This window comes from Pseudopipra pipra, chromosome 2 (genome assembly GCF_036250125.1).
Source record: "Pseudopipra pipra isolate bDixPip1 chromosome 2, bDixPip1.hap1, whole genome shotgun sequence".
Lineage (NCBI taxonomy): Eukaryota > Metazoa > Chordata > Aves > Passeriformes > Pipridae > Pseudopipra > Pseudopipra pipra.
Window position 1 is genome coordinate 110,629,545 of NC_087550.1, and position 24,637 is coordinate 110,654,181.

Here is a 24,637-nt window from a genome sequence, read left to right on the forward strand (position 1 = left end):
CATTTTAGGTCAGACAGTGGGATGGGCGTTAAAGAGTGTTCGCAGCTGTCACTTCAGCACAACCCTATTTCTTTTTAGAAAACTTTTATGTGACAAATAAAGCTGCTGTCACATGTTTCCTGTGCTTGAAAACAGATGCTTGATGGAACATGTGAGCTAAAACCTCCAGTTACTCAATAGTGATTTAGATTCTTCAGAGCAGAAAAATCTCCCTCAGTGGTCATGTGGTGTTTGGTTGCAGCCTTCCATTGACCAGGGGGCAGACAGAAATCATTCCATCTACAAGCCAATGTCCACAGACTCCTTACCTGGCATAGAGCCAACAGGTTAGAGCAGCTCACACAAAACATAATGTAGATGTGACTGCACAGCTTGGGAGCCACTTTGCAACTGGGTTTACTGCTGCACTTACAGAGTATCACATCTGAGCTTGGATACTCCCCGAGAGACAAACCAGGGCTGGCTTTTTGCTGGGAGTGTCCTGCAGGCACACAGACAGGACTTCCTGGCTCAGGATATTCTGATGGGGGTGTAGTCTGACTCCGTACTTGTGTCACACCATGACTGTGCTAAAAAATCCTTCTCCAAATTAAATGGGAACAAAATGACCTGGTCAGACTGTACAGGAGGCAGAAAGGCACATCCCAATGATCAGGTAAGAATTGTTCACTACAGGATCTGCTGTCTGTATTAGAACAAACCCCATCTTTCTCTAAATGGCAGCTACTGTACTGATGCATACAGCCTACAGTGGTTAATGTTTTCTTTTATGGTGTATTTAAAATATCAATGTGCTGACATTCATGCCCAGCTCCACTTCAGCTGGCTACGAGCTGGGATTTCAGTGTCTTCTGTGAAGTGTTTTAGATTGCATGAATCTAAATTGAACATACCAGGATCTGTATTTTCTTCATTGATCAAGTTGAGTGTAATGGGAAGAGAGTCATCAGAAAGGTAACACGTTACTGACAGACACCTGGCAGGCAGTGAAATGGAAAAGCAACAAATCCGGTCTCTTACTTTCCCTTTCACTTTTCTCTGGATTAACAAAATCTGCATGGGAAGAATAACAGGTGTCTTTCTTCATGAAATCATACATGGGAACATATATCTCCATATATATATGGGCTGCACCTTAATGCAAACTCTTCTGTCCCATTAAAAAAAATTTCCATTGTTAATGATAACTCATTCTCCTGATTGCAACAACTAAGAAAATATTGTATTGATAAAAAACACTAATGAAATGTTGTTGTGGGTTTTAATATTCTACAATTCATAGCTTTATCCTTGAAAACAAACTATTTGGAAAAGCAGCTGATGGTGTTCAGCATTTGTTTGGAGAGTTACATTAAATACAAGTAGCTGTTTGTACCCACAGAGGATGGGGAAAGATGGAAATGAAGTTCACTAGGATATGACACAGAATGAAAATACTTTTTCCAGTATTTCATAATAATCTTTCCATAGTAACAAAACTTTAACTTGCATCAAGACACGTGGTAAGAGGAAGAGGTCTGAGTAGATGAGGTGTAAGAAATTACCTGGGAACAAGCCTTTAACAAGGTTTTGTCTCTAAAACATACACACAGCTTCAATGTATTTTCCAAGTTCTCACTGTTGTATACAAGTGAAGGAAAGCAAGAGGAACATTTTTCTCAGTTCCTATATGTACTGATCAAGAACACAAGGCAAATATACAACTAAGGCAAAACTTTATTTTTTTGGTATAAATTAAAATGAAGCAGTCCTACAATTAAGCAGTATTTTCTAGGGTTCTTCTGCAGCAGGACCTTCACCAAGCCTCATTAAACTGATAGTCTTACTCAGTGCATCTTGTTTTCAAGTAAAAAAAAATACCAAATGAGATTACAAGTGCTATGTGGAATATTTCTTCTGACCATGGCACCTGAATGCACATTAAACGGGGATAAAAGCCACCGCTATTTTTACACACCCACTTCTTAAATTGTATTAACTGCACCAAACCTTTTTCCAGTTGCTGCCCCATGTATTTTCCACTTTGCACAATCCCAAATATCACTGAAACTTCTGCATTTTTGTCAGTTCCACATCTCAGCTCTTGGATGGTGGCACATAGTTCAGAAACTTGTCCCAGCCCAAACAGTGTTTAACAATTCTAGGTTTGAAGGTCAGTAGGACATACACACACATTTTCACGCTACACTGTTAGGCCAATGCAGTAACACAGTCCTAATTTTACTTGCACTCAGGTAAAAGCAGAACTTAATTTGTCTGCAAAGCAAGATATTTTGAACAGTACTGTGAATTACATATACACATGTTCCTTCTGAAGTGTCATACTAGTTATATGTACACACAACTTAAGCAATATTTTTTAGCTTGTTCTTTGTACAGGACATTTGTTACATGCCTTAATAGTAAATTATTTGAAAAAAAAAAAAAAAACAACAAATCAAACAGAACTGTGTAGTAGTGCTTTACTATTCATTTCTTGAAATCCAAAACAGCCTTACAGTAGCTGTTAGATAGTTACCAGCCTCTTCCAAAGACATACAGTTACAAAGAAAAAATTCTGTTCATGAGCAGCATCTGAGAAAACAACTTAATGCAGCTGCCACTTAGTGGCAGCACTCATTTAGGCATTTTTGGTATCAATACATCTCTTTATCATATAATTTGTGCATTAATGAACAAAAATGTAGGCCCCAATCCTGCAAATACTTCTGTATGTGCAAATGTTTTTCTTCCACGTGGAATATTTCAAGTTAAGACTCATCAGATGAGCAAAGTTAAGAACTTGCATAAAACTTTAAAGGAGGGGAACTCTTAGTGCTCAAAACTTGTATTATTTCATTGGACTAAGATCCAATTCTAGACTTAGGGAACCCAGGGAACACTCTCATAAACAACAGATATGTTACTCTGATAAATGCTTTCAAAGCAAACAAGAGCCTCTAGAAATGTGTGTGCCTTCTCACCAAACAGTTTAATCCTACTTGGAGTGATGTGGGTCCAGTCTTACTGCCCTAGGTCCTGGCTACTGCATGAGGAATCAATAAAGTGCTTGTCACAGATTCCACGATCATGGAATAAAATCAAATTTAAGTACCTTCAGAATCTTTTTGGATTCATAAACGATGAATTAAGGGCTGGTATCAGATTCCCAGCACGTTTCCCTGAATTGTTAACAACTATTATGCTCTTCATTTGAAGACAAATTAGAGCTCTGCTAGGACTAGGTATATTTCACCCAGTAACGCCCTCCTCTGCCTCCAGGGAGGAAAGCTTAACTGGATTTAATGCCAGTGTAAATGTTCATGCTTGACCAAAACATGATGCTCCTGAAATTTCACAAGCACCAGCATTCAAATTGAAAGTCAGCTTTGTTTAATCAAACATGAAGAACCAGTATTGTTTATAATATATCCACTCTGAATTGTGTTTGTAATTTGTTCCCAAATGCACCACGATCCTGAGAGGTCTTGCTTGCCCTTTGACACTTCCTTGGATTTGTTGTGTTTTGTTCTTCTTGAATAAAGTATCTTTGATATTAGCTTTGACATAAATTGTATTAATCTTTGTGGCATCTTCTCATTAACATACTTCTGAATATTTAAATTACTAAAACTTTCTCTTTAGATACATACATATACATATATAAATTAAATTTTTTTGCTAGCTTTCAGATAATTAATCTATGAGAACTGGCTTAGACTGTATGCTCTCTGTAGAGAACTTCTGTATGCTCCTCATACAGAAAAAAAATAATAGTTTGAAACATGTAGCCATATGTTTGGACAATTTTTTTTTAAAGGCTTCGGTGTTGCTTATCTTTATCTTCCAGTCAGCTACAGGATAATAGCAACAGCAAACACATTGACAATGCAGTTCATTGTTCGGTTTTCCCATCTCACTGTGCAGGTTCCTAGAAAAGATTATTACAAAATGAAAAATAGAATTCCAGTGTCTTTACTACATTCACTTTATCGCAGTGTAAATTATGTCAAATTAGCATGAATATTTCAGCTGTGAGTTAAGGTAAATAATATCATGTCATCTTGCCCATAAGTAGACTACACTCCTCAAAACATTTTCATTAATTTGTACATTGTTTGCTACCTAACATGAGCCTTGTATGCTTAAGACAGTTTTCAGTAAAACACCATTTCAGTATCTCTCTTTAAAAGTTGAACTTGCAAAAATCCTTAAAAATCCCAAACTGACATTGGCAAGATAATCAAACAAGAAATCAGAAAAAAAAAGACTGGATCAAATACATTCTACTGTATTTACTTTCTGTAATTTTTCCTCTTCTATTGTATCAATACCTTACAAGCCAAGGAAGCATGAAGATTAAACTGTACTTGTTTACTTAACTTCATTTTACAATTTTTTTTAACTTTGCTTAACTTTTTGACGCCCTCTCTGCTTTAGTGTTAAACCCTGGCACCCTCTTCTAAAAAGACCTTTCTGAATCTGTGACAGACAAAAAATTATTTTAATATTGTTTCCCCATGATATTCTGAACCTGGGGAAAAAAATGTATTTAGAACTAATTTTGAAACAATATAATGCATCCAAAGTCTGGTTGACAGTTAAGCAGATGAAATACATGCTGTTAGTCAAACTATTTCTATTTTCCACCAAGCTCTGCTCTCCTGTCACAGCAGCCAGGCAGATATGTTTACTGCGAACGTCTTACTGCCTCTTCAATCAATTTATGGTTACTGACAAGGATTAAATGCTTTGATTCTTGTTTCAGAATGGAAGGCATTTCTATTCCTGCTTCTCATAATTTACAAAGCAATCGCTCTTAGTGCAGGCACTGACTGGTAACATTTCTGCTGAGATTGTAAACAAGCAGCTAATTCTGAAAGCTGCTGCTTCTACAGCCACTCCTGAAAATGTTCAACAGAAGTATTACAGCTGATCAAGAAGCAATGTTTCTTTTACTACAAATTCTCTATTTGGATGGGGAAACTTACCATCAGTTGTAGTATCCCAGAAGCATGAGCTTGCTGTGTGAAGACCAGCTCCACTCCTCTGCATCACCGCACAGGTAACTGCAAGGTGCAGTCATAAAATCAAGGAATTAATGATTAAAGCAGAAGAGGTGAATCATTCAGCACTCCTGAACTCAAGCCTGTATTACATTTTCAAATGGCTGGCATGTGGCATTAACTCAAAACCGATTTTGACAACCCTCTTGCCACTGGTATTTTCCTCAAGAACTTGTTATTCATTTCATGATTATTTTTACTCCCATTAACACAGCAGCTTTAACAAAATGCTTGCAAATAGGATTATGATTTTTAGCTTTTAAACTTCTTAGATATGGCTTGTGTCATGTGCACCTTGGTACAGCAGAAGCCACACTTAGGAGAGTTGTTTCCCAAAAATACTTGTTGCCTGCTCTCTGAAACCACACGCTAGTAACATGCAGTGTTTCCAGACTGACCTGCAACGGTCATAAAACCAGAGACAATCTGAATCCAAGACATTCAAAACAGAACTGAGTGCAAATGCTACACTCCACAAAAGGACCAAAGTGGGTTAAACTTCTACTTATTTCAATTTCCCTTCCACATATATATAAATACAATGGGACATGACAGCATACAGGATTAAAGTCTTCCAAATGTTTGTATTTACAGGAAGCTTAATCCAACTGATATTTTTATTTAAGATAGCAATTATTTCCTGAACTGATACCAAAAACTTGATATCATTGTTTTGGCTTGCTGAACAATCAGAAAAGACCATGTAACATATAATCAATATTAAGAGTCACCAGCATGTTCAGCCCAGGTAAAACTGCCACAGCTTTACCACAAGGTATTACTAAAAATCTATATAACAGAAGAGTTCAGGTATCTGCTCTGCTTTGCTTACAGTTTAAAACTTTCTATTGAGTATAGCACTGCATCCACATGAACTTGTCAGCAATTCTTTATTGTGACTGCATGTGGTACAAGCACAACTGCTTGTACTTACCTATGTACTTGTATGTTTTTCCCAATTTCACCAGATGTGTCAGCGACTGTTCCACTATAGCAGCAGTCCACTGGTTGACTTTGTTGTGATTATAATCTGCCTTGCCTAAAACACTTTCTATGCACTAAAACAGAGAAAAAAAATAGTTACAGTAAATATATTTCAAAATGTAAAGGTTCAAAATGTTTCACATAGTCTGAAGAATTTTTTCTGTAAATTAGATTACTTTAAATCACTTGAGATCATCAAGTATCAGTTGCTGAATGGAAAGTAAAATGACCCTTCTTGGAAACTTATTTTTAGTACACATTTACTATAATATTATATGAATAAAAAAGAGGCCCTGACTGAACATTTCTTTCAGGAAAGACTTTAGCCATATGCTTTAACTACCAAGTATCTATTTACCAGTGAAGGTACTAACACATCCCACTGTTCCTAATGACTGCCTACTCCAGCTTGGCTTCCAGAAGCTACTGTAATGGAAATGGTACAACTCCAATCAATAGTATCAGCTTGGGCTGGCCAACCTTTCAGAGTCTGTGAGCAAAATTCCAAAATCTTCAGAGACAGAGTGACAATACTGAAATGCCCCCCGTAGCTCAAAAGATGAGGAAGATATGGGAGATACTCAGAGATTGTATCTTGCAGCACAAGAAGTATCTGAACTGCTTGAAAATTAGCAGCTACAGATTGGCCAACCCTTGCCTAAACTTCAAACGATTGAACAGAAAGCCTTCTCATTAATTGTAACTCTTAAATTGCATTCCCTTCTCCTAAGAAATTCAGAATTACGTGCTGACTGATACTTCTTAAAACTGAGAAACCCGGCTAAGAAACACACATCTGGAAAAGGTAAGTAAAATAAAACTCTGTTCTCTGATTCAGTAAGATGAATCCCATGCACTAACCATCCACCACCAGGCTGTGTAAGAGCCTTATGGCCCAGATTTTGAAAAGCCAAATTAGTTCTGATCACAGTGTATAAAGCTGGCCAAAGGAGTCAATGGAAACAAACATCCACAAAACACAATAGAAGACAGAAGAGGGACAAGACCCTTCAGGGATTTTGGTTCTTCCAGAAATGTACCCAGTGCTAGAGCTCTGGTTAAGCTTCCAATCAGAGGCAGAAACATTTGGCTTTACTCCCAGCGTCTGGAGTCTGTCTCATACCGTATTTGGCTTTACAAGGCAGGGACAGTTACATAAAGGGTTGAATTGTCGTTTATCTGACATCCAAGAGCTTGCTGTTGTGTACTGTGGCAGCTTCAAAGGTACAGTCCTTTCCCTTCCTTACAGGGCAGGTGGAAAAAGATCTGCAGAGCCACTCCAGGAATTCCTTTCTCAAAACATTGCTTCCCTGCAAAACCTGTAAGCCACAAGCTCTTTATTAATCACTCTCTAGTTACTAGGTATGTAACAGACCATCAGAGTGAGTTAACTCAGACTCACTTGTCAGCCTGTTCTTTCTCTGTAAAAAACATTGCTAGAACAATGAGCTCACGTAGTGTAACCTCCCACACAAGCCAAGGCTAAATTCCAAGTCTGATTACACTGTCCAAGGCCTGGTTAAGTTTTAAAAATCTCTAAGAATGGATATTCCACAAGGTCTCCCTGCAATCTCTGTAGTTATCAGCTTCTCTCTAGCTGGATAAAGGGGCAAAAAATTGGTGAATTTCCCTTGTAACTTGTGACTGCCACCCCTCCTCTTTCCACTGCAATGCAAATCTGGCTCTCCTCTCATCTACCCTCTCCTCTTTAGGTAGCTGAAGACAGCAGTTAGATGAAAGTTAAAGAAGCTCCAAATTACACTCTGTCTTTATTTGATAAAAATAATACTTTCATATAAGGTTGAATTTATGTGGGATGGTCAATGAAAATAAGTGCTTTCACTATACTGCAAGGTAAGATAAGGTAAAGAATTTCTTTGAAATACAGCTGTTTAAACCTACCTCCTTAACTATGTTGTGGGCCTCATCAGCATTGAAGATCATCTGCAATAAAAGTTAGTTATTATTATTTCTGACAGAAATGTAAACCAATTATATAGTTTTACTCTAAGGAATACTTAACGATTAGGCCTTGTGTCTGGTTATTTCCACTGTGGTCTGTTAGTATAATTCTAAAAATCTTACTTTTTCCCCCAGCTCCATGAATATGTTATTTAGTATTGCTTTGCCACTGATGTTTGACTGAGGACAAAAAGCTCAGGCCTCGGTAAGCTTGGTTCAACTTACAGTTTCTGCAACAACTGAATCCCACCACTGACTATGCTTGCTATGGGAAATATTCTCCAAGAAAAATCAAATGACAAAGCTTTTATTCTGGGTCTTAATCTGTGTTTTTACGGGAGTCACAGTAGCATGCAGGTTACATCTTGCTTCCAAAAGGCTTTGTAACCCTAGTATAAAAAAGACTAGTTTGCACAGTCATTAGTTTACCCAAATATCTTTTCCGAGCGCAGGAAAAGCTTGCAAGTTTTAATTCCTCCTATTTCCTACTCTTTCCTACTCATCGGCACTTGGCTTGGATTCCAAAGGGAACACGGCACGTGCCGTCGTGGCGCCTGCCTCTTCCTAGCCATGAATTTCAATCACTCGGGCAGGGGCAGAAATCTCAAGGGCATTAATGTTTAAGTTAGGTTTTGGGGTGGTTTTTTTTTTTAATGAAAACTGGCGGCCAGAGCCCCGAAGCGGCGCCCTGGGGAGGGATCGGCTCCCCCGCCCGGGCTGGCAGGACCGGCCCGGGCGCTGACCTGGCCCAGCACTTGTTGGCTTTTCCCCAGGGAAACGGGGGAGGTCGGGGTTTTCCAGGGAAACTCGGGGGGCTTCCCAGGGAAAAATGGCCGCGGTCTGACAGCGCCCGGCACCGCGGCCCCTTCCCGGAGGGAACATCCATCCCCGGCACCGGGCAGGCCGGCGGCAGCCGCGGGGCAGCACCGCTCGGCCCTGGGCTGGCCCAGGGTCCCGGCACAGGCACAGCGGCCTCGGAGGTGGCAGCCCCTACCTCGTCGTTGTGGGGGTGAAACTCCTCCATGGCCCCGGGCGGGCGGCGGCTGTTCCGGCAGCGGCGGCGGCTCCGAGTCCTGCGCGGCTCCGCCTCCGCCGGGCGGGCGGGACGGGACGGGACGGGACGGGCGGGGCTCCGGCGGCGGCCGGGCCCGAGGGCCGCCCTGAGGCAAAGGGAAGCCGGGCTGGTCCCCCCGGGCCGCCCTGAGGGAAAGGGAGGCGGGCTGGTCCCCCCGGGCCGCCCTGAGGGAAAGGGAGTCGGGCTGGTCTCCCCGGGCCGCCCTGAGGGAAAGGGAGTGGGGCTGTATCACCCCAGGCCGCCCTGAGAGGAAGGACCCCCGGGCTGGATACCCCCCCGGACCGGCGGGTACCTGGAGCCGGCAGTGCCGAGCCGAAAAGGAAAGGAAAAAGGTTCCCAGCACAGGAAGGACATGGACCTGTTGAAGCGAGTCTATCGGAGGCCACCAAGATGATCAGAGGGATGGAGCAGCTCTCCCAGGAGGAAATGTTGAGAGCTCTCCTGGGGTTGTTCAGCCTGGAAAAGAGAAGGCTTTGGAGTGAGCTAATTTGGTCCTTCCAGTACCTGAAGGGAACTTACATGAGAGATGGGGCAGGACTATTTACAGGAGCATGTAGTGACAGGACAAGGGTTCAAATTGAAGGAGAGTAAGTTTAGATTAGATATTAGGAAAAAAATCCTTTCCTGTGAGGGCGGTGAGGTGCTGAAACAGGTTGCCCAGAGAAGCTGTGGCTGCCTCATCCCTGGAATTGTTCAAGGCCAGGCTGGATGGGGCTCTGATCAACCTGGTCTAGTGGAAGGTGTCCCTGCCTGTGGCAGGGGGGTTGGAACTTGATGATATTTAAGGTCCCTTCCAACCCAAACCATTCTATGATTCCATGAGCAAGTGCCTGCTCATTACCAATAATGTTACCACCAAATTTGCAATATTGGAAAACTGTAATTTCATGTTGTTTTAATTCCAGTTTATTACAAAGAATTGATCCTGAGTTTTATTTTACTCAATGCATCAGATATATGTATGTATATATATATATCAGTACACCAGATCTTTTCTCTCTCTCTGAAGTTGCCTGGGAAACAGGAAAGGCACCTCATACAACACAATGCAGAATTTTCAAATGGTGGAGTTTTTTGTTCTTGTTGTTTTTTTAAATTATTATAATTCTTTTCATTTGGGGAAAGGTCTGGTGTAGATTTTCCTCCTGTGATTTCTCCTGGGTTTTCTTCTGGTTTCTCTTGTATTTCCCTCCTGTATTTCTAAGCCAGATTGAACATAACAGAGAAAACTAAGGCTGATACCCCGCTTCTAACTTCAGGTTTTGCAGTATGTGTTTGGACAGATACACATTTACCTTACAAAAGGTAGATGCATTCAGTCTTAATTGTACACTCATTGGAAATACTGTGTTTGAAAAACATGAAAGTACGGGGGAAGCAAAGCTAAGCAATTTTATACTGACCTGCTCTCAGATTAATTTTCGTGTTTAGTATTTGCAATGGTTATGGTAGGACAAAAGTGAAGATGAAGACTGAATCTCTTTAAAAGCAGATCTTTGCAAGCAAGTGCAGTTGGATGTAGTCATAGGAAAACATATGAAAGAAAATTTCCTTCAGTATTAGGGCCTTGGCATCCTGTAGACAAAGCAAACAGTGCTTAAATAACTTACCCTTGGGTCCTGGGCATTTTTTTTCTCTGTATTTTCAGATGTTTTGCATCTTTACATGTGTGTTTTCAGATGCAGTATCCTGTCAAGTGAAAATAGTTCCTAGACTATTTTTCAGTTCTGCTTAGAAATATTCAAAGAAATAAATTCCTTGAAATATTAGCAACAATTATGTCACTGAATTACATGGAAAATAAAGAAGGTTCCTGTATGATCAACGAGTGTGTGTGTTTGTGTAGGTCCAAATGCGAAAAAAATTACCTATTCCTCCTCTCCTGCTACGCTTTGTAGATTAGGAGGATAGCAGGAGGTTTGAGGAAATGCTGAGTCCATCAGGCTCAGCTCAACATCTAGAGAGCCATTAGAAAAATAATAAAATGACTAAAGTATATTAACCCAGGATGTTTACAAATAAACTCCCAGCATCACCCACGAGCATGCAACACAGATGTGTCAGGAGTGCATAGTTTGATTTCTTGTTCTTTGCTAAGGCAGCCAGTTTAATGGATGAAGAGGAAATAAAGAGTAGTTGTGTTATTTTGTAGTAATTTTGTCTTTTTTTTGCTCTCCCACATAAGCATGTATAATCTAGCAAAAAACTAGCCAGTCATTCCTAATAAAGATTTATCAAAGTAGGAGGAATAACTGCAAGGAGATGGGTAGGTTTTTGCCCCAAAAGCTAATTAGTATTTGTCACAATAACTTGAATAATGGAATAAAAATAGTCCTTATAAAAGCTTTTTAATGACAGCATGTTTAAAGAAGTTACAAACACGCTTAATGACAGGATCAAAATTTCAAGTATTGAATAGGTTGGAGAAAACAACAAGAAATTTCATAAAAAATACAAAGTATTATCTGTAAAACCAGAACATCAAATGCACAAATACAAAATGGGGCCTAATTGTCTAGGCAGTAGTGCTGCAGAGAAAAATATGTAATTATAATAAATTGGAACCTGAGTAGGATGTTATAAATAACTAAATCATTTGAAGGATACAGAAGGCAGTTATGTTGTTCTGCTTGGTGTTGATCAGGCATTGAATGTAACAGAGATGGAAGAATAATTCTTCCTGAAGGCAGCAAGACCAAAAGGAAGCTTAGAAAATGTGATTTGCGGAGGAACTGGATTTATGTTATAACCCTTGCCCAGACTTTCTTGTAGATGTCTCTGACTGCATAGTGATTTACTGGAAAAGGTGATTAATGACCCAAGGCATGATGAAAAGTAGGAGATAAAATAATGCTCTTATTTGAACTCAGTGAAATTTATATTAAATACTAGGGGAAAAAAATCAAAGTATAAGAATAATAAAGCACTGAAGCAGACCTTTGGAATCACCTTCACTGGATCAATAACACATTAAATAACATCTGCCAGGCATCTAGCTAGCCTTTAGTGAGGAAGAGGAAGTATTAAATAATCTTTTGAGATAGTTTTAGACATAGATTTTTTCAATTCAATGGAAGTACAACTACTTTCACAACTATTGAGTGGTTATTCTCCTTTCCTTCCTAGCAAATTCACTTTTTATCTAATCTCAATAACCAAAATCACCATTATTTTTCCCTTTTTTCCTCTGAGAATGACTAATGCTATTACAGATTTCACAAAAGCAATGCTAAATTGTAACAAGGAGCAAGTACACTTCTTTTCAGCGGGAGTTACCTGATAACATTGCTTAATTCGTTTTTACTCTACTGCAAATTGTAACCTGGGAAATGCAAAGGGGTTGGCAGTATAATTAGCTGTGAGAACTGTAATAGGAAATGGGAAAAGTGCTGAAAAAGGTGGCTCAGAAATACAACCCTAAATGTGAAAGAGCTGTAGGCTTTCATCTTTCAAATGCAGAACACGAGCTCTTAACAAGAAAGAGAACAAACAGTGCAGTTCAAATCACTTGTTGATTAAGAAGCAAATATTTGAGGAGGATTTGGCATACTGGGGAGGTGGCAGCCTGTGCAGTCTGTGTAGATCCTACGCTGCCTGAGCACAGCCAGCAAAAAATGTGAATGCTAATGCAGATAAAATAGTCTGCCTCCTGTCTTGATTTTTTCCTTTAAATTGTTGTAAACATTTTAAACCTTCACATCTACTTTAAGCTGTGGAATGCAAAATCAGTAGAATTCTGGTATTAATTTTTTCTAGCTTGGTTCCTAAGCTACGTGGGGCTGGATGCTGGAGGAAGGATCAGCATGTGCTGCTCCTGTTCTTGCTCTCTTCCTACACACTCACTGCTCGGTACCACAGAGGTCAGAAGGGTGGATCAGATGGACTCTCTGGCTAATCAGTATGGCAGCTTTTGTGCTGGTCAGACCAGGGATGCTCGACCCCGGCAGAAATTTTAATTAGTTGCGTTTCTGATTCTTCTTTTTTTCTTTCTTTCTGAGAGCTGTTTTAGTGTCAACGGCAGTGACTTGCTAGAACTTCTTGGAAGAGCTGAATGGCCACTCAACAATTGTTTAAAAAAATCCTTGGTTCTAACACAGCAAATCAGAAACATTACACTACAAAACATGACTACTCAAACAGAAACCCCTGAGCTGTTAGGGGAGCAGAGCTCTGCCTCCTTAACTTCCTAGGCTTTGGAACTCACTTTAACATGAAGCTGACAGAATAATGTAGACTGACCTTGTTGTCTTGTGCCCAGGCAACTGTGTAAACATATTGAGATGTACAATATGTAGCAAACACTTGGGATAAAAGCCGATCAATATTTTAAATTTCTCCTTCATGGGAAACGCCGGCATTTCAAATCTTACAGTGTTTGGCAAAAATTCAAATGAAATGCCATTCGTGGGAACTGGTCACCTGCTCACTGAGGGCAATATATTTATTGTGGCTTTCATGAGAGGACAAAACAAGCCATGATGAAAACCACTTGCACTGGTCCAGTGATGGAGACCCAACTGCCACCAACAAGCATAAATGGCAATAAAGAAGCAAAAATGTTTGATGAAGGTAGGACAAGACAGTAACAAAATGTAGAATGAGATTTTCTAAAGAACTGAATGTTGCTGTGCATGACAGTAATTAATCAGTGCAATGAACTGCTTCAGGAGAAGCTGTTACCTGCCCTTAAGGATGCTTTCAGAATGTTCATGTTCATAAAAACTTCTAGCTTCTCCAAAATTAAAGCTGAGGAGAAAAAAAAAAAAGAGTAAGGGGAGAGGATATGAAGAAGAGCTCTCTTTGATCAAACTCTTCAATATTTTCCTTGGCACCAAACAGAAGAAAAGTTAGTGACATAACTAATTAATCTTTCCAGTTTTTAAATATAAATGTTGGCCTCAAATAAAGAGGTAAGGGCTTTTAGGCTCATTAAAGATATCAGTGATGGTCCTTGAAACAGTTTTCTCTGCTTCTCTTAGGAAATAGGCAAACTCTTACCTAGAGAGAGAACAACACTTATGGCTTATCACAGGGCTCTGCCTTCCCATTTTGTTTCTTTCTGTGCTGGCATAGAGTTCCAAATAATGGCACAAACCTTCTGTACTGAGTTTGACATGGTAATGTACTTGCAGTGGCTGCAGGGCTGAGGGGTGACCTTTGTGGGAAGACATCAGGAGCTGCCTCCATGCTAGGCACAGCTGGTTCCAGCTTGCTTGAAAATGAGTCTGCCACTGCCCAAGGCTGGGCCACGCTGGTGTCTCTGTAAGAACGTGTTTAAGAAAAGGCGAAAAACACTGTACATCACCAGTGAGAGGGAGGAGTGAGAGAAAAGTGCAAGAGCAACAGCCCTGCAGACATGAAAGTCAGTGAAGAAGGAGGGGGAGGAGGTGCTGGAACTCCTGAAGCAGAGATTCCCCTGCAGTCCATGGAGAAGACCATGGTGACACAGTTTGTTCCCCTTTAACCTATGCAGGACCATGCCAGAGCAGATATCCACCTGCAGCCCGTGGAGGACCCAATGCCAGAGCAAGTGGATGCACCCAGAAGGAAGGTGCAGCCCATGGAGAGTTCAAACAGAAGCAGACCCCTGGCAAGAGCTGTGGCCCATGGAGAGGAGTCTACACTGGAGCAGTCTGCTCTCAAAGGACTGCACCCTCTGGAAAAGGACCCATGCCAGAGCAGTTCTTGAAGAACTGCAGCCTGTGAGAAGGACCCATGTTGGAGAAGTTTGTGAAAGACTGTATCCCATGGGAGGGACCCCCTGCTGGAGCTGGGGAACAGAGAGAGAAGGAAGGACCAGCAGAGAGGAGCTGATATGAACTGACTGTAGCCCCTGTTCCTCATCTGCCTACAATGCTCAGTGGAGAGAAGGTAGAAGAGTCACGAGCAAAGCAGTGAAGCTTTGCTTGGGAAGAAGAGAGGATTGGAGGGAAAGTCATTTTAGCTTTGTCCTTGTTTCTCATCATCTTACTCTATTTTTAAGTGACAGTACATTAATTTTCCCTAAGCCGAGTCTGTTTTGCCCATGACAGTAGTTGGTGAGTGTCTTTATCTTGACTCATGAGCTTTTCCATCCTATTTTCTCCCTCTGCCTTGAGGAGAGGGAGTGCTGGAGCAGCCGGGTGATGGTCTGGCAGCCGGCCAGGCTTAGCCCAGCACACACACCTACCAACCAACAGATTACAGCTCCCCCTGTACATCACATCTGAGAGCAGCACGTTTCTCCGAGCCGCTGGCTGTGCTCTGTAAGTGTTACAGAATAACTGCCAGCATCATTTTATTTAGTAATACTCGGCAATTAGAGGCACAAATGGGCAAGAAGGATGACAGGTATTCTTTGAAGGTCTTTGAATATCAGCTTTCTTAAAGCACAAGAGGAAGATGCAAGAGCTGTTTATCATTTGCTCCACTTCAGTTATTTTTCTCATTATTTTGCTGAATTCAGAACAGGAACAGCAGGAACAGCTCAGGAGCAGAATGCTGAAGAATAGACCTAGCACATATGATATGACTAGGCATTCTCTATCCTATGGCTTGTTTTTCTTCTGAAAGTGATGCCTTTGTTCCAGTAAGATAAAGAAATGAGAATAGATCTAACCAGTCAAAGGCAAGGGACACTGTATTTAGAATGTATTACTGACTTTTTACATCTATGATAAAGCATTATTATGTGTTAACATCTTTTAGACCAATTATAGCCCTAACTTGGGATTTGTGTGCCTGAGTGGAAAAGACCTTATTTCCCAAGTAGACCAAAGAAGCATTATAGAATATATTTTACTTTTCCAAAGCCATTAGCAAAACAATGTGCAAGGCAATTTAGTGGGAATTGCTAGGGATCAAAATTTAAAAAATAAATACCTTAAAGCAAACAAATTCCACGAGTTTATGCATTTTTTTTTTAACCAGAAATTGGCTGATTTCTATTTAAAGTGGATCCAGATCTCTTTATTTAAAATGTATTGAATGTATTGAAAATGTATGGAAACTTCCTCCTGCAAATCAAAATACACCACAGATGGCTCAGGAACAATGTGTGATCTCTATATTGAATTCTTAGTTACTGTTTGGTTTACTTAGGTACATGGATAAACTCTGAAGTCAGAGAACCAGAAATACATTGTCTTATTGTGGCTATTCATATGGCTATGAAAGCTCAGCAATTTGAATGATTTCTGAGAAAACTGTTTTATTTGTCAAGATTTCTGAAAACAGTCATGTGTGGTAAACAACCTTCAGTGACCTTATTGTGCAAACATCAAAGTGTACCAAGACTGCCTGTTCACATGTTCATAACTCTTCATTTACTTCTGTTAAATGACATTAAATAATATGTTAAAATGTACAGAACACAGTGTTTTAAATGTTATTCAAGCAGTCACCATGACACTGTTGTAAGACTGTAAATTATGAGAGCTTGTGTCCAAATACTCCTACAATATGCGTGTTTGAAGATGACAGATTTTATGATGTATAAACATTTAAGTGAAAATAAGAACTGTTTTAAAAAATATTTGTTTCAAAACATCTAGCCTTTGAATTTTTTTGTTGTGTGCTGTGCATAAAACCATCTTAGTCTTTTATAATTTAGAAATGCTGCAGTATCAGCTATTAAAAGCAAGCATACTATTATCCCTTTCTGGAATGCAAGACCTTAATTGCATGAAATTTAAATAAAACGTGTGGCTCTTTGCCATGACCAGAGCACTTATCTTTTAATCTATTACTTGCTTTACTGAGGTGAAAATAACCATTGTAGGACTGCAAAGTATTCCTAACATTGTTCATAATACAGCTGATATAAAATGCCATACCATTAGATGTTGAATTAAACACTGGCAAGAACATTCCATGGAGGCACTTAAATTTCAGTGATCTTGTTTTTTTCTTGCTGTTCAGAAAAAACACAAACACACGTTATTTTTAAGATGGGGCAAATATCAGAAGACAGCTGAGCTGAAGGCTCAGTGCCAACAGATGAAGGGGTCCAGCCCCTCTCCCCTCAATTTCCTACTTCAACAGCACAGCCCTGCTTTCCCTGGCAGAGGCTCCAGTTCTCCACTGACTTCTGATCCCCGAGGATGTCTCACTAAATCATCAGCAACAAAAACTGAGTAACTTTCTGCTAGTTTTCTGCACTGACTTGCTAAGAGATCACACAGACAGCTGAGCCAGGAAGAACATAATTGAAGAATACAGCAAAAGGTACTGAATAGAGGGTTTCACCTTTCAGTGGCTGCAAACTATTAGACAAATGCAGCCTTTTAGCCAAACATGAGCTCATTTCCCTCAGGTATAAAAATAATTTCTTTAAATGATCTTTTTTCATAGTAATTTTTTTTTATCTATAGCTGTGCTGTGAACTGCTGTTAGGCAGCAAGAAATCTTAATGATTCTTGCCAGTCAGTCTTGCTTTAAGGCAATGAGCACTTATTCCAGCTAAAAGGGAAGAGACATCCCTTTTTGTCATTCTGTCTGAAACAATAAAAACCTTTGTCTAAATTATTGTTCAACAGAGCACAGAAAAGCATGAAAAGAAATAATTTTTTGGCTAATAGGCTTGTCTGAACTAGAAATACCAGGACTAGCAGTTGTCTTAGTGAGCTAAGAGAGGGACAGGTAGCAGAGATGTGATTGTTCCTGTTGGGAGGAATGGGTTAAAAAGTGGAGAACTGATGAGAAAGACTGTAAATCTCGGAAGTGACCTGGCAGCTGGGAATAACTCTTGATAAGCCCATGTGAACAGCAGGCCAGTGATCCTCTAGCATGGACAGATTTTAATAGTACCTGAGTTTCCTCTTGTGTACCTCTGCCAGGGTGTTGCTTCAGGGATTCTGTGGTTAGCAAGGTAGTGGAAATAAATTTACTCTCTACATTCTAACTGTGAGTTTGTGGACATCACAGCTGCCTGCCTGTGTCAACTCACAGAGTGCCCTAAGAGCTCTAAAGAACAGAGCTTACTTTGGAAAACATGCTTTCTACAAAGACAAAACTGTATGTCTGCATAGAAAAGTTCCTATAGAAATATAGTTCTTTCTGTAGTGTTGTACTGTGTTTGCATGGCAAGGTTTTGGTAGCAGGGGGTGGGGGCAGGGATTACAGGGGTGGCTTCTGTGAGAAGCTGCCAGGAGCTTTCCCCATGTCTGACAGAGCCAGTGCCAGCTGGCTCCAGGACAGACCTGCAGCTGGCCAAGACTGAGTCTGTCAGGGGTGGTGGTAGTGCCTCTGGAATAACAGATTTGAGAAGAGGAAAGAAGTTATTGTGCAGAAGCAAATTGCAGCCAGAGAAGAGAGAATATGTGAGAACAGCAGACCTGCAGACACCAAGGTTGGTGGAACAGGAGGGGCAGAAGATGCTCCAGGTGCCAGAGCTGAGATTCCCCTGCCTGTGGTGTGGACCATGGTGAGGCAGCTGTGCCCCTGCAGCCCATAGAGGTCCATGAAGGAGCAGAGATCCATCTGCAGCCTGTGGAGGACCCCATGGCAGAGCAGGTGAATACCAAAAGAAGGCTTTGACCCCATGGAAAGCCCACATTGGAGTAGGTTTTCTGGCAGAATTCATGACCCCATGGGAGACCCATGCTACAGCAGTTCATGAAGAACCATAGCCTGTGGGAAGGACTCACATTGGAGAAGTTCATGGAGGACTGTCTTCTGTGGGAGGGGCTCCACACTTGAGCAGAGGAAGAGTGTGAGGAGTCCTTCCCGTAAGAAGGAAGAAGTGGCAGAGACAACGTGCAATGAACAGACCACAGCCCCCATTCCGTGCCTCTGGTGCCTCTGGTGAAGGGAGAAGATACAGAAATTTGGAGCGAAGTTAAGTCTGGGAAGAAGGGATTGATGGGAGGAAGACATTTTAAAGATTTGGTTTTATTTCTCATTATTGTACTCTGAGCTGATTGCTAATAAATTAAACTAATTTCCCTCAGTAAAGTCTGTTTGTCCTGTGATAGTAACTGCTGAATGATCTCCCCCTGTCCTTATCTTGGCCCATAAGCCTTTCATTATACTTTCTCACCCCTGTCCAGCTTAGGAGAGCAGTGACAGAGAGACTTTGGTGGGTACTTGGTGTCCAGCTGGGGTCAAGCCACAACAAGTGTTCAAGGCAACACGGTGGGCTGTGTTTATAAGTCACTTAAACCATGTTGAAGAAGCACTTCCTTCAAGATCATAGAATTGTAGATTGATTTGGATTGGAAGGGGACCTTGGAGACCATCATCCCCATGGGCAGGGACACCTTCAGCTAGATCAGGTTGTTCAGAACCCCATCTAAGTCAACAGTTTTTCTCTTAGCAAAAATCACCTCATAAGGCTACAGCTGCGAGCAAGTGCATTGAGCAAAACATAGTGCAAATGAAAGAAACAAAAGTTAGTGACTTTTTTGAAATAAATGGAAGTATTTTTTTACTGTGGAGATATAAGTTTGCCACCTTAGTTATTTTTCCAAACCCTGTGTCAAATGCAGAATACAGCTTCTCACTTCTGAGGCAGTTTTGCCAAGGACAAGTTGAACCAATTTGCTTGAGCTAAAGTGTTCTTTCAGTTTCTGACCAGAATGGGAAACACTGGTGTATAAAGCCTGCTTTAAATATTCAGTGTTGGTGTTAACAAGGTCTTTGCATGGAGCAGAATAGCTGTATAGACCAATCTGAGTTTCAACAAGTTGGTATGTTTTGATAATCCAGTGCATGATGAACCCTATATTTTTATAGGTTTATTTTCTGGTTGGCATATATTGAAGTGTTTCAGTGAATCAGAATGTTGCAAAGACTGGTGAAATATCTTGACCTTAGAGCAGCTCAGTGGCAGCAAACAGAGGAGGAGTTTTGCCTAAAACCCTAGAAATTTTTGCAAGCCACATATTATTGACAGGCTCTAAGGTATGTATTTTCAGCCAAAGTGACCAAAGTCACTTTGCAGAGTTTTAGGGAGGTTTTTTGGAAGAAATGGCACAACTCTTCACAGGTCCAGCAAAAATGTTGAGGTTAAATGTAAGAAAAAATAATGAAAGAGCTAGGAGAAGACTGTTGCTGTTTATTCTCAGTTGTGTGGAATTTTAGGAGTGTTTGAGTTTTTTCCTCCATATCTTCTTAAAAGTCTTAAATCTTATCAATTAACAATTAGTTAGAAGATAACTAACATTTAGGTGATTTAAACTATACTCTTGATGAACCTTACAAATTTCGTGCAATTAGGAAATCAACTGGTTTCATTAAACATTTCTGAATTTTGTAGAGGTCATTAAAATAATTTGCAATAAAACATTTGTGAAAAAATACAATTACTTTACAGATTAATTTGCTAGTTGATAGAATTGTACCTAGCTATTTTGAAGTAAAATTGTAATTCTAAAAAGTACCTTGGTACATTCAGGATGAAGTTATACGTGTGAGTTGCAGTTTATGCTTTGCAGGTGCATCATAAATGTTCAAGTTATTTCAGTGGTTCCTCCAGTGCTACTTTGAGAAATATTTTTCAGTGTGGAACACCAGGCACCTGAATGTTAACTGAACACTTCTTTATGCAGCATTTCATTCTGCAGCTTTGACTCATTTTGCATAGTTCTTGCTTGTGCAAAGAATGGCATAGCTGACACCAAAACAATTGTCTAAATAAATAGCACACACAGTAATGGGTCTGTAAGAGCATTCCCTTAGCTTACCTGAGTTCATTCTATGCAGTAATTTAAATATTAACATAACACAGTGAGGCACCAATTAGTGCATTGTCTTATATTTTTTTTCTTTTAAATGTACTTAAGAAAAGCAGTAGAAAATAAACAGATTCCTCATTTTTAGGATGTGAGAAAGAGGAGAACAAATGTCTTGCTGCATTTGATATATCTCTGAGTCCGCTTTCAACTTCTCCTTTAAAAAGAACAGGAGATGCTGTAATTACTCTGAAAAGCTTTTTGTAAATACCTGCTTTTCTAAATCTTTTCAGTGGCTGAAACAGAAATGGCCTTGTCTTAGAACAGCTAATGACATCGGTTCCCCCTTTTTCATTTCTAAGCCTGTGACGTGTAATTTTTCTGTTCATGTAGTAACTAACATCAAGAAAAGCCTTTTTAAAGAAATGCCCTGTTGTACAAGAGAAGGCTTCATTCTTCTTGTAGAACATTTTCTGCGTCCTGGTTTTGACAATGCTCATTTACTATGGAGAGGAAGAGAAGGCCGAGATGACAGTGAATAACTGGAATGAAGCTTGAAAAATATCACTCTTTTCTCAGAGATAAACTTCTTGGCTTTGTAATAAGAAAACCTCTTCATGTCACATAAGTAAAAAGAACAGGGTAAGTACACTCAGGGATAAGAGCCCCCAACTTGCAGCCCAATGCCATTGTTATAAGCACAAAATCCAAGTCCTAAGAAAAGCAGGTGGGTCTGGATCCTATGGCTTCTTGGTTGCATTGATCTCTTGAACTTTTTTCAGGAAAAGAAGGTTGTACATGTGTATGATGTACAGTGTATGATGTACACTGAAAAAAAAGTTGTCAGGGCTCTGTCGAATTCCAACAAACCCCATATGTCACTCATCAAGCAGGAATTGTGAAGGAACAGTCTCAAATGGAATTAAATGTATCCTTAAATAAAATTAAAGCAGCGGGCATAATAACATTGATTAAATAAATCCAGCTTCTTTCAAGAAGGAACTCTGGGTGAACTGGTGAATGGCTTAAAGAAATGTGGTGCTATTGCCTTGGCAGCAGTTACTGCATTTCTTCTTGAAATGTTGATTTCCCCTTTTATTCATCAGTGCATCAAAGCAGGCATTTTTTCAAAAGATAAATTTGAGTTTTTTCCCCTGTTGGCTGGAAGTGGAGAGAAGCACATTAGTAGCACAATCCACATTAAAATTTTAACAGGGAGCCTTTTTACAGAAATGCCAAAAAGTTCTTAATTTAAAATGCAGAACATACAAGATCTCAAACCACTGAAAAAATACACAGAAATAGGACACCCATATTGAAGTAGCTTCTATAATTTTTTGACCCAAAGAAGGTAATACTGAACTCTCTGGTTTTTTTATGAATACCTCCACGAAGTGATAGCTCAAAACCTTGAGCACTAAGAGCTGGCAAAAGGCTCCTCTCTCTCCATGATGGCTGCAATTACACTTTTGGAAAATAGCCCAGGGAATGTTCAACTGGACAATGAGAACTTGCATATCTCAGCTTCCTGAAAAAAGCTTATTTTTTTTTTTAATTTTGTTCTCAAACTCTGCTCCTAGCACCTGTGCTTTTCGGGAGAGAAATGTAAATACTTATCCCACAGCAGCTCTCACTGTTAACAGCTATGGGTGTTTATTAAAAATCTCTCTTCTATTTCATGCCACATGATTTCTTATCCAAAACCTTTTAGTTTAGAAAATTGTATCGATGGCCTGGTTTTCTGGTATTTACTGGTAGATTAGATTAAGGTGAGGAGAAATAAAAGCCTGCAGAGTGCTCTAATGCTGCCTGAAATGAAAGCAAACTAGGTTTTGTTCATTAATGTTATTGACATAAACTCTGTGATTTGCACAAGTTCTTCATGTTTGGAAGAAGTTGTGGCTGTGGGAACCAGGATATCAATAAATGTTTGTTCCTTGGTTTCTGGTGAATGGAGTTAGCAGTTCTGCATTCAGAAAAGAAAACTGATTGCACAGCTGATGTTCCAGAGGACAAGAGGGTTGTCATAGCACTCTGGAAAAGGGCCACAAGTACTGGAATTAATTCCCAATAAAGCCGCAGTCTGGGACCATATTTAGCTAATTCTTTGCAGTGGTGCAAGAGTTACTGATGCAGATTGAAGTCAATAAAGAAATAACAGCAAGAACACTTTACCTTTGTTCTAAATAGGCCACAGATTTCTGTAATCCTGATTCACAAAGCCCTTGGTTCATGTGGTCTGTTAAGGATCACAAAGGGTGCTTAATAAGTAGGGGCTTGTATGGGCTGTGCTATCAAAATAATATAGGGCCTTCAGTCTCTGAGAGCAGCTGCTTTCTGTCCTGATAGAAACAGAAAAGGTCTGTGGTGTTTCTCAGAAATTCTCCTTGTACTTGGGCATCTGGCTGGTAATGCTGTACCTGAGCTCTTGAGCTGCTGTGCAAATGGCTATTAGCCCTTCTCTTCATAAGCCCCCCCCCAAACAGCATTTATAAGATGAAACTGTAAAAACACCCACAAAAATCTGAAGCTGATGTTTTAGTACTTAAAATTAAATAATATATTATGGAATATATTCACTTATGTAGCTTTATTGGTAATGATTCACACTGTTATAGAGAGAAACGCATTCTTCTGGTAATTGCAGGCAAACGACATACCTAGGTATTTAATTTAGAGCAAATTCCTTCAACAGCTTTTCCTGAACAAGTCAGAGCACTTGTGAGTCACAGATATTGTAAGTATAACGTGTAGCAAATTCAAATTATCCTTCAAAGGGGTTGTATTTATATACTTGCCAAGTAAACATTGTACCTCCAAAGAACAAAATTCCCAACACACACATCATTTGGAATAACACAAGCACTGCAGTTATTTAAAAACAGCACTAGGATTTTGAAGATAACGAGTAATGTTACATTTCTATTGTGCATAAACTGCAAATTTTATGCTAAGATTTCATATGTGGAATCTGAGCAGTAGATTTTGGTTGTATGCATCGGAATTTCTTGAAAGTGATAAAATTTCACAGCTGTGAGAAAGAAAATCTCTTAAGTATTTTCATGTGGCCTACCTCTGTTTATTGCAGGAGTTTCAAAATAGTATTTTAGCGTGTTAAGAAATGCACGGGTGCTAAATTAGTTTCCTTGTCTTTCTTGGATGCCTGCTATGTGAGCTCTTCAGGTACCTGAGGATGCTTATGAGGGTGAATGAATCATTCAATTTGAGATGCTGGTTTTTTGCTTCATTACTTTTGAAATTTTGAATATTTTGTAATACTTGTATCTGTTTGATAAATCCAGCTCCCTTGAACCATTGAAAGTGATAGCCATAAAGCTTCAGAAGTCTTGTACACAGGTGTAGGGAGGACAGCTATGACAAGTGCCTTTTATTATACTCCTAAATACTGTTTTACTTTTTGGATGCTTCTCTCACCCAGCGCACAGAACAGATTCAGCTACTATTTACTAATGGCTGAGAAACCATTAAACCTGTAAAGTAAACACCTTTTCCGTTTCCAAACCGATCCTGAAAAAAAATCACTGAATCGCGCCTTGAACTGACAGCTCCACGCTAGTAAAACACCACTGAAAACGAGGAGATAATACTAACGGGATGTGCACCCTTCCCAGCCCCGTCGGAAGGAAGGGGAGGCCTGCACGGGCGACTGGGTCTCCTCCGGCTCCCCGGCGTGGGGCGGCAGTGGTACCCGGGGCGGCAGCCCCGCACCCTGGGAGAGAACGGGGAGCAGGAGAAGGAGGAGAGGGAAAAAGGAGGAGAGGGGAAAAGGGGAAACGGGGCCGCTGCGGAGACGCTCCCGCCCGGCCCCGCTCCGCCGGCTGCTCCGCCCCGCTCTCCGCAGGTCGGGACGGCGGCATTCCCAGCTCCCGCCCCGTATCCCAGCACGATTCCCGCCGGCG

General features: G+C 40.3%; 1 protein-coding gene and 1 long non-coding RNA gene across 2 annotated transcripts; one reads left to right on the plus strand and one right to left on the minus strand.

Annotated features, from left to right (window-relative positions):
• Positions 1-1,698: 1,698 nt before the first annotated feature.
• DYNLT3 (dynein light chain Tctex-type 3) lies at positions 1,699-9,109 on the minus strand. Its single transcript, XM_064646854.1, has 5 exons — positions 8,986-9,109; positions 7,932-7,973; positions 5,980-6,103; positions 4,971-5,048; positions 1,699-3,910 (listed from the first exon to the last, which is right to left on the minus strand). Exons 1-5 carry the CDS (start codon positions 9,013-9,015, stop codon positions 3,834-3,836), a joined length of 351 nt encoding a protein of 116 aa, XP_064502924.1. The 5' UTR covers positions 9,016-9,109; the 3' UTR covers positions 1,699-3,833.
• A 2,564-nt stretch (positions 9,110-11,673) lies between these two features.
• On the plus strand, positions 11,674-18,999 carry LOC135410281 (uncharacterized). Its single transcript, XR_010428597.1, has 2 exons — positions 11,674-11,901; positions 14,540-18,999. It is a non-coding gene; the product is annotated as an uncharacterized LOC135410281 (long non-coding RNA).
• Positions 19,000-24,637: the final 5,638 nt, after the last annotated feature.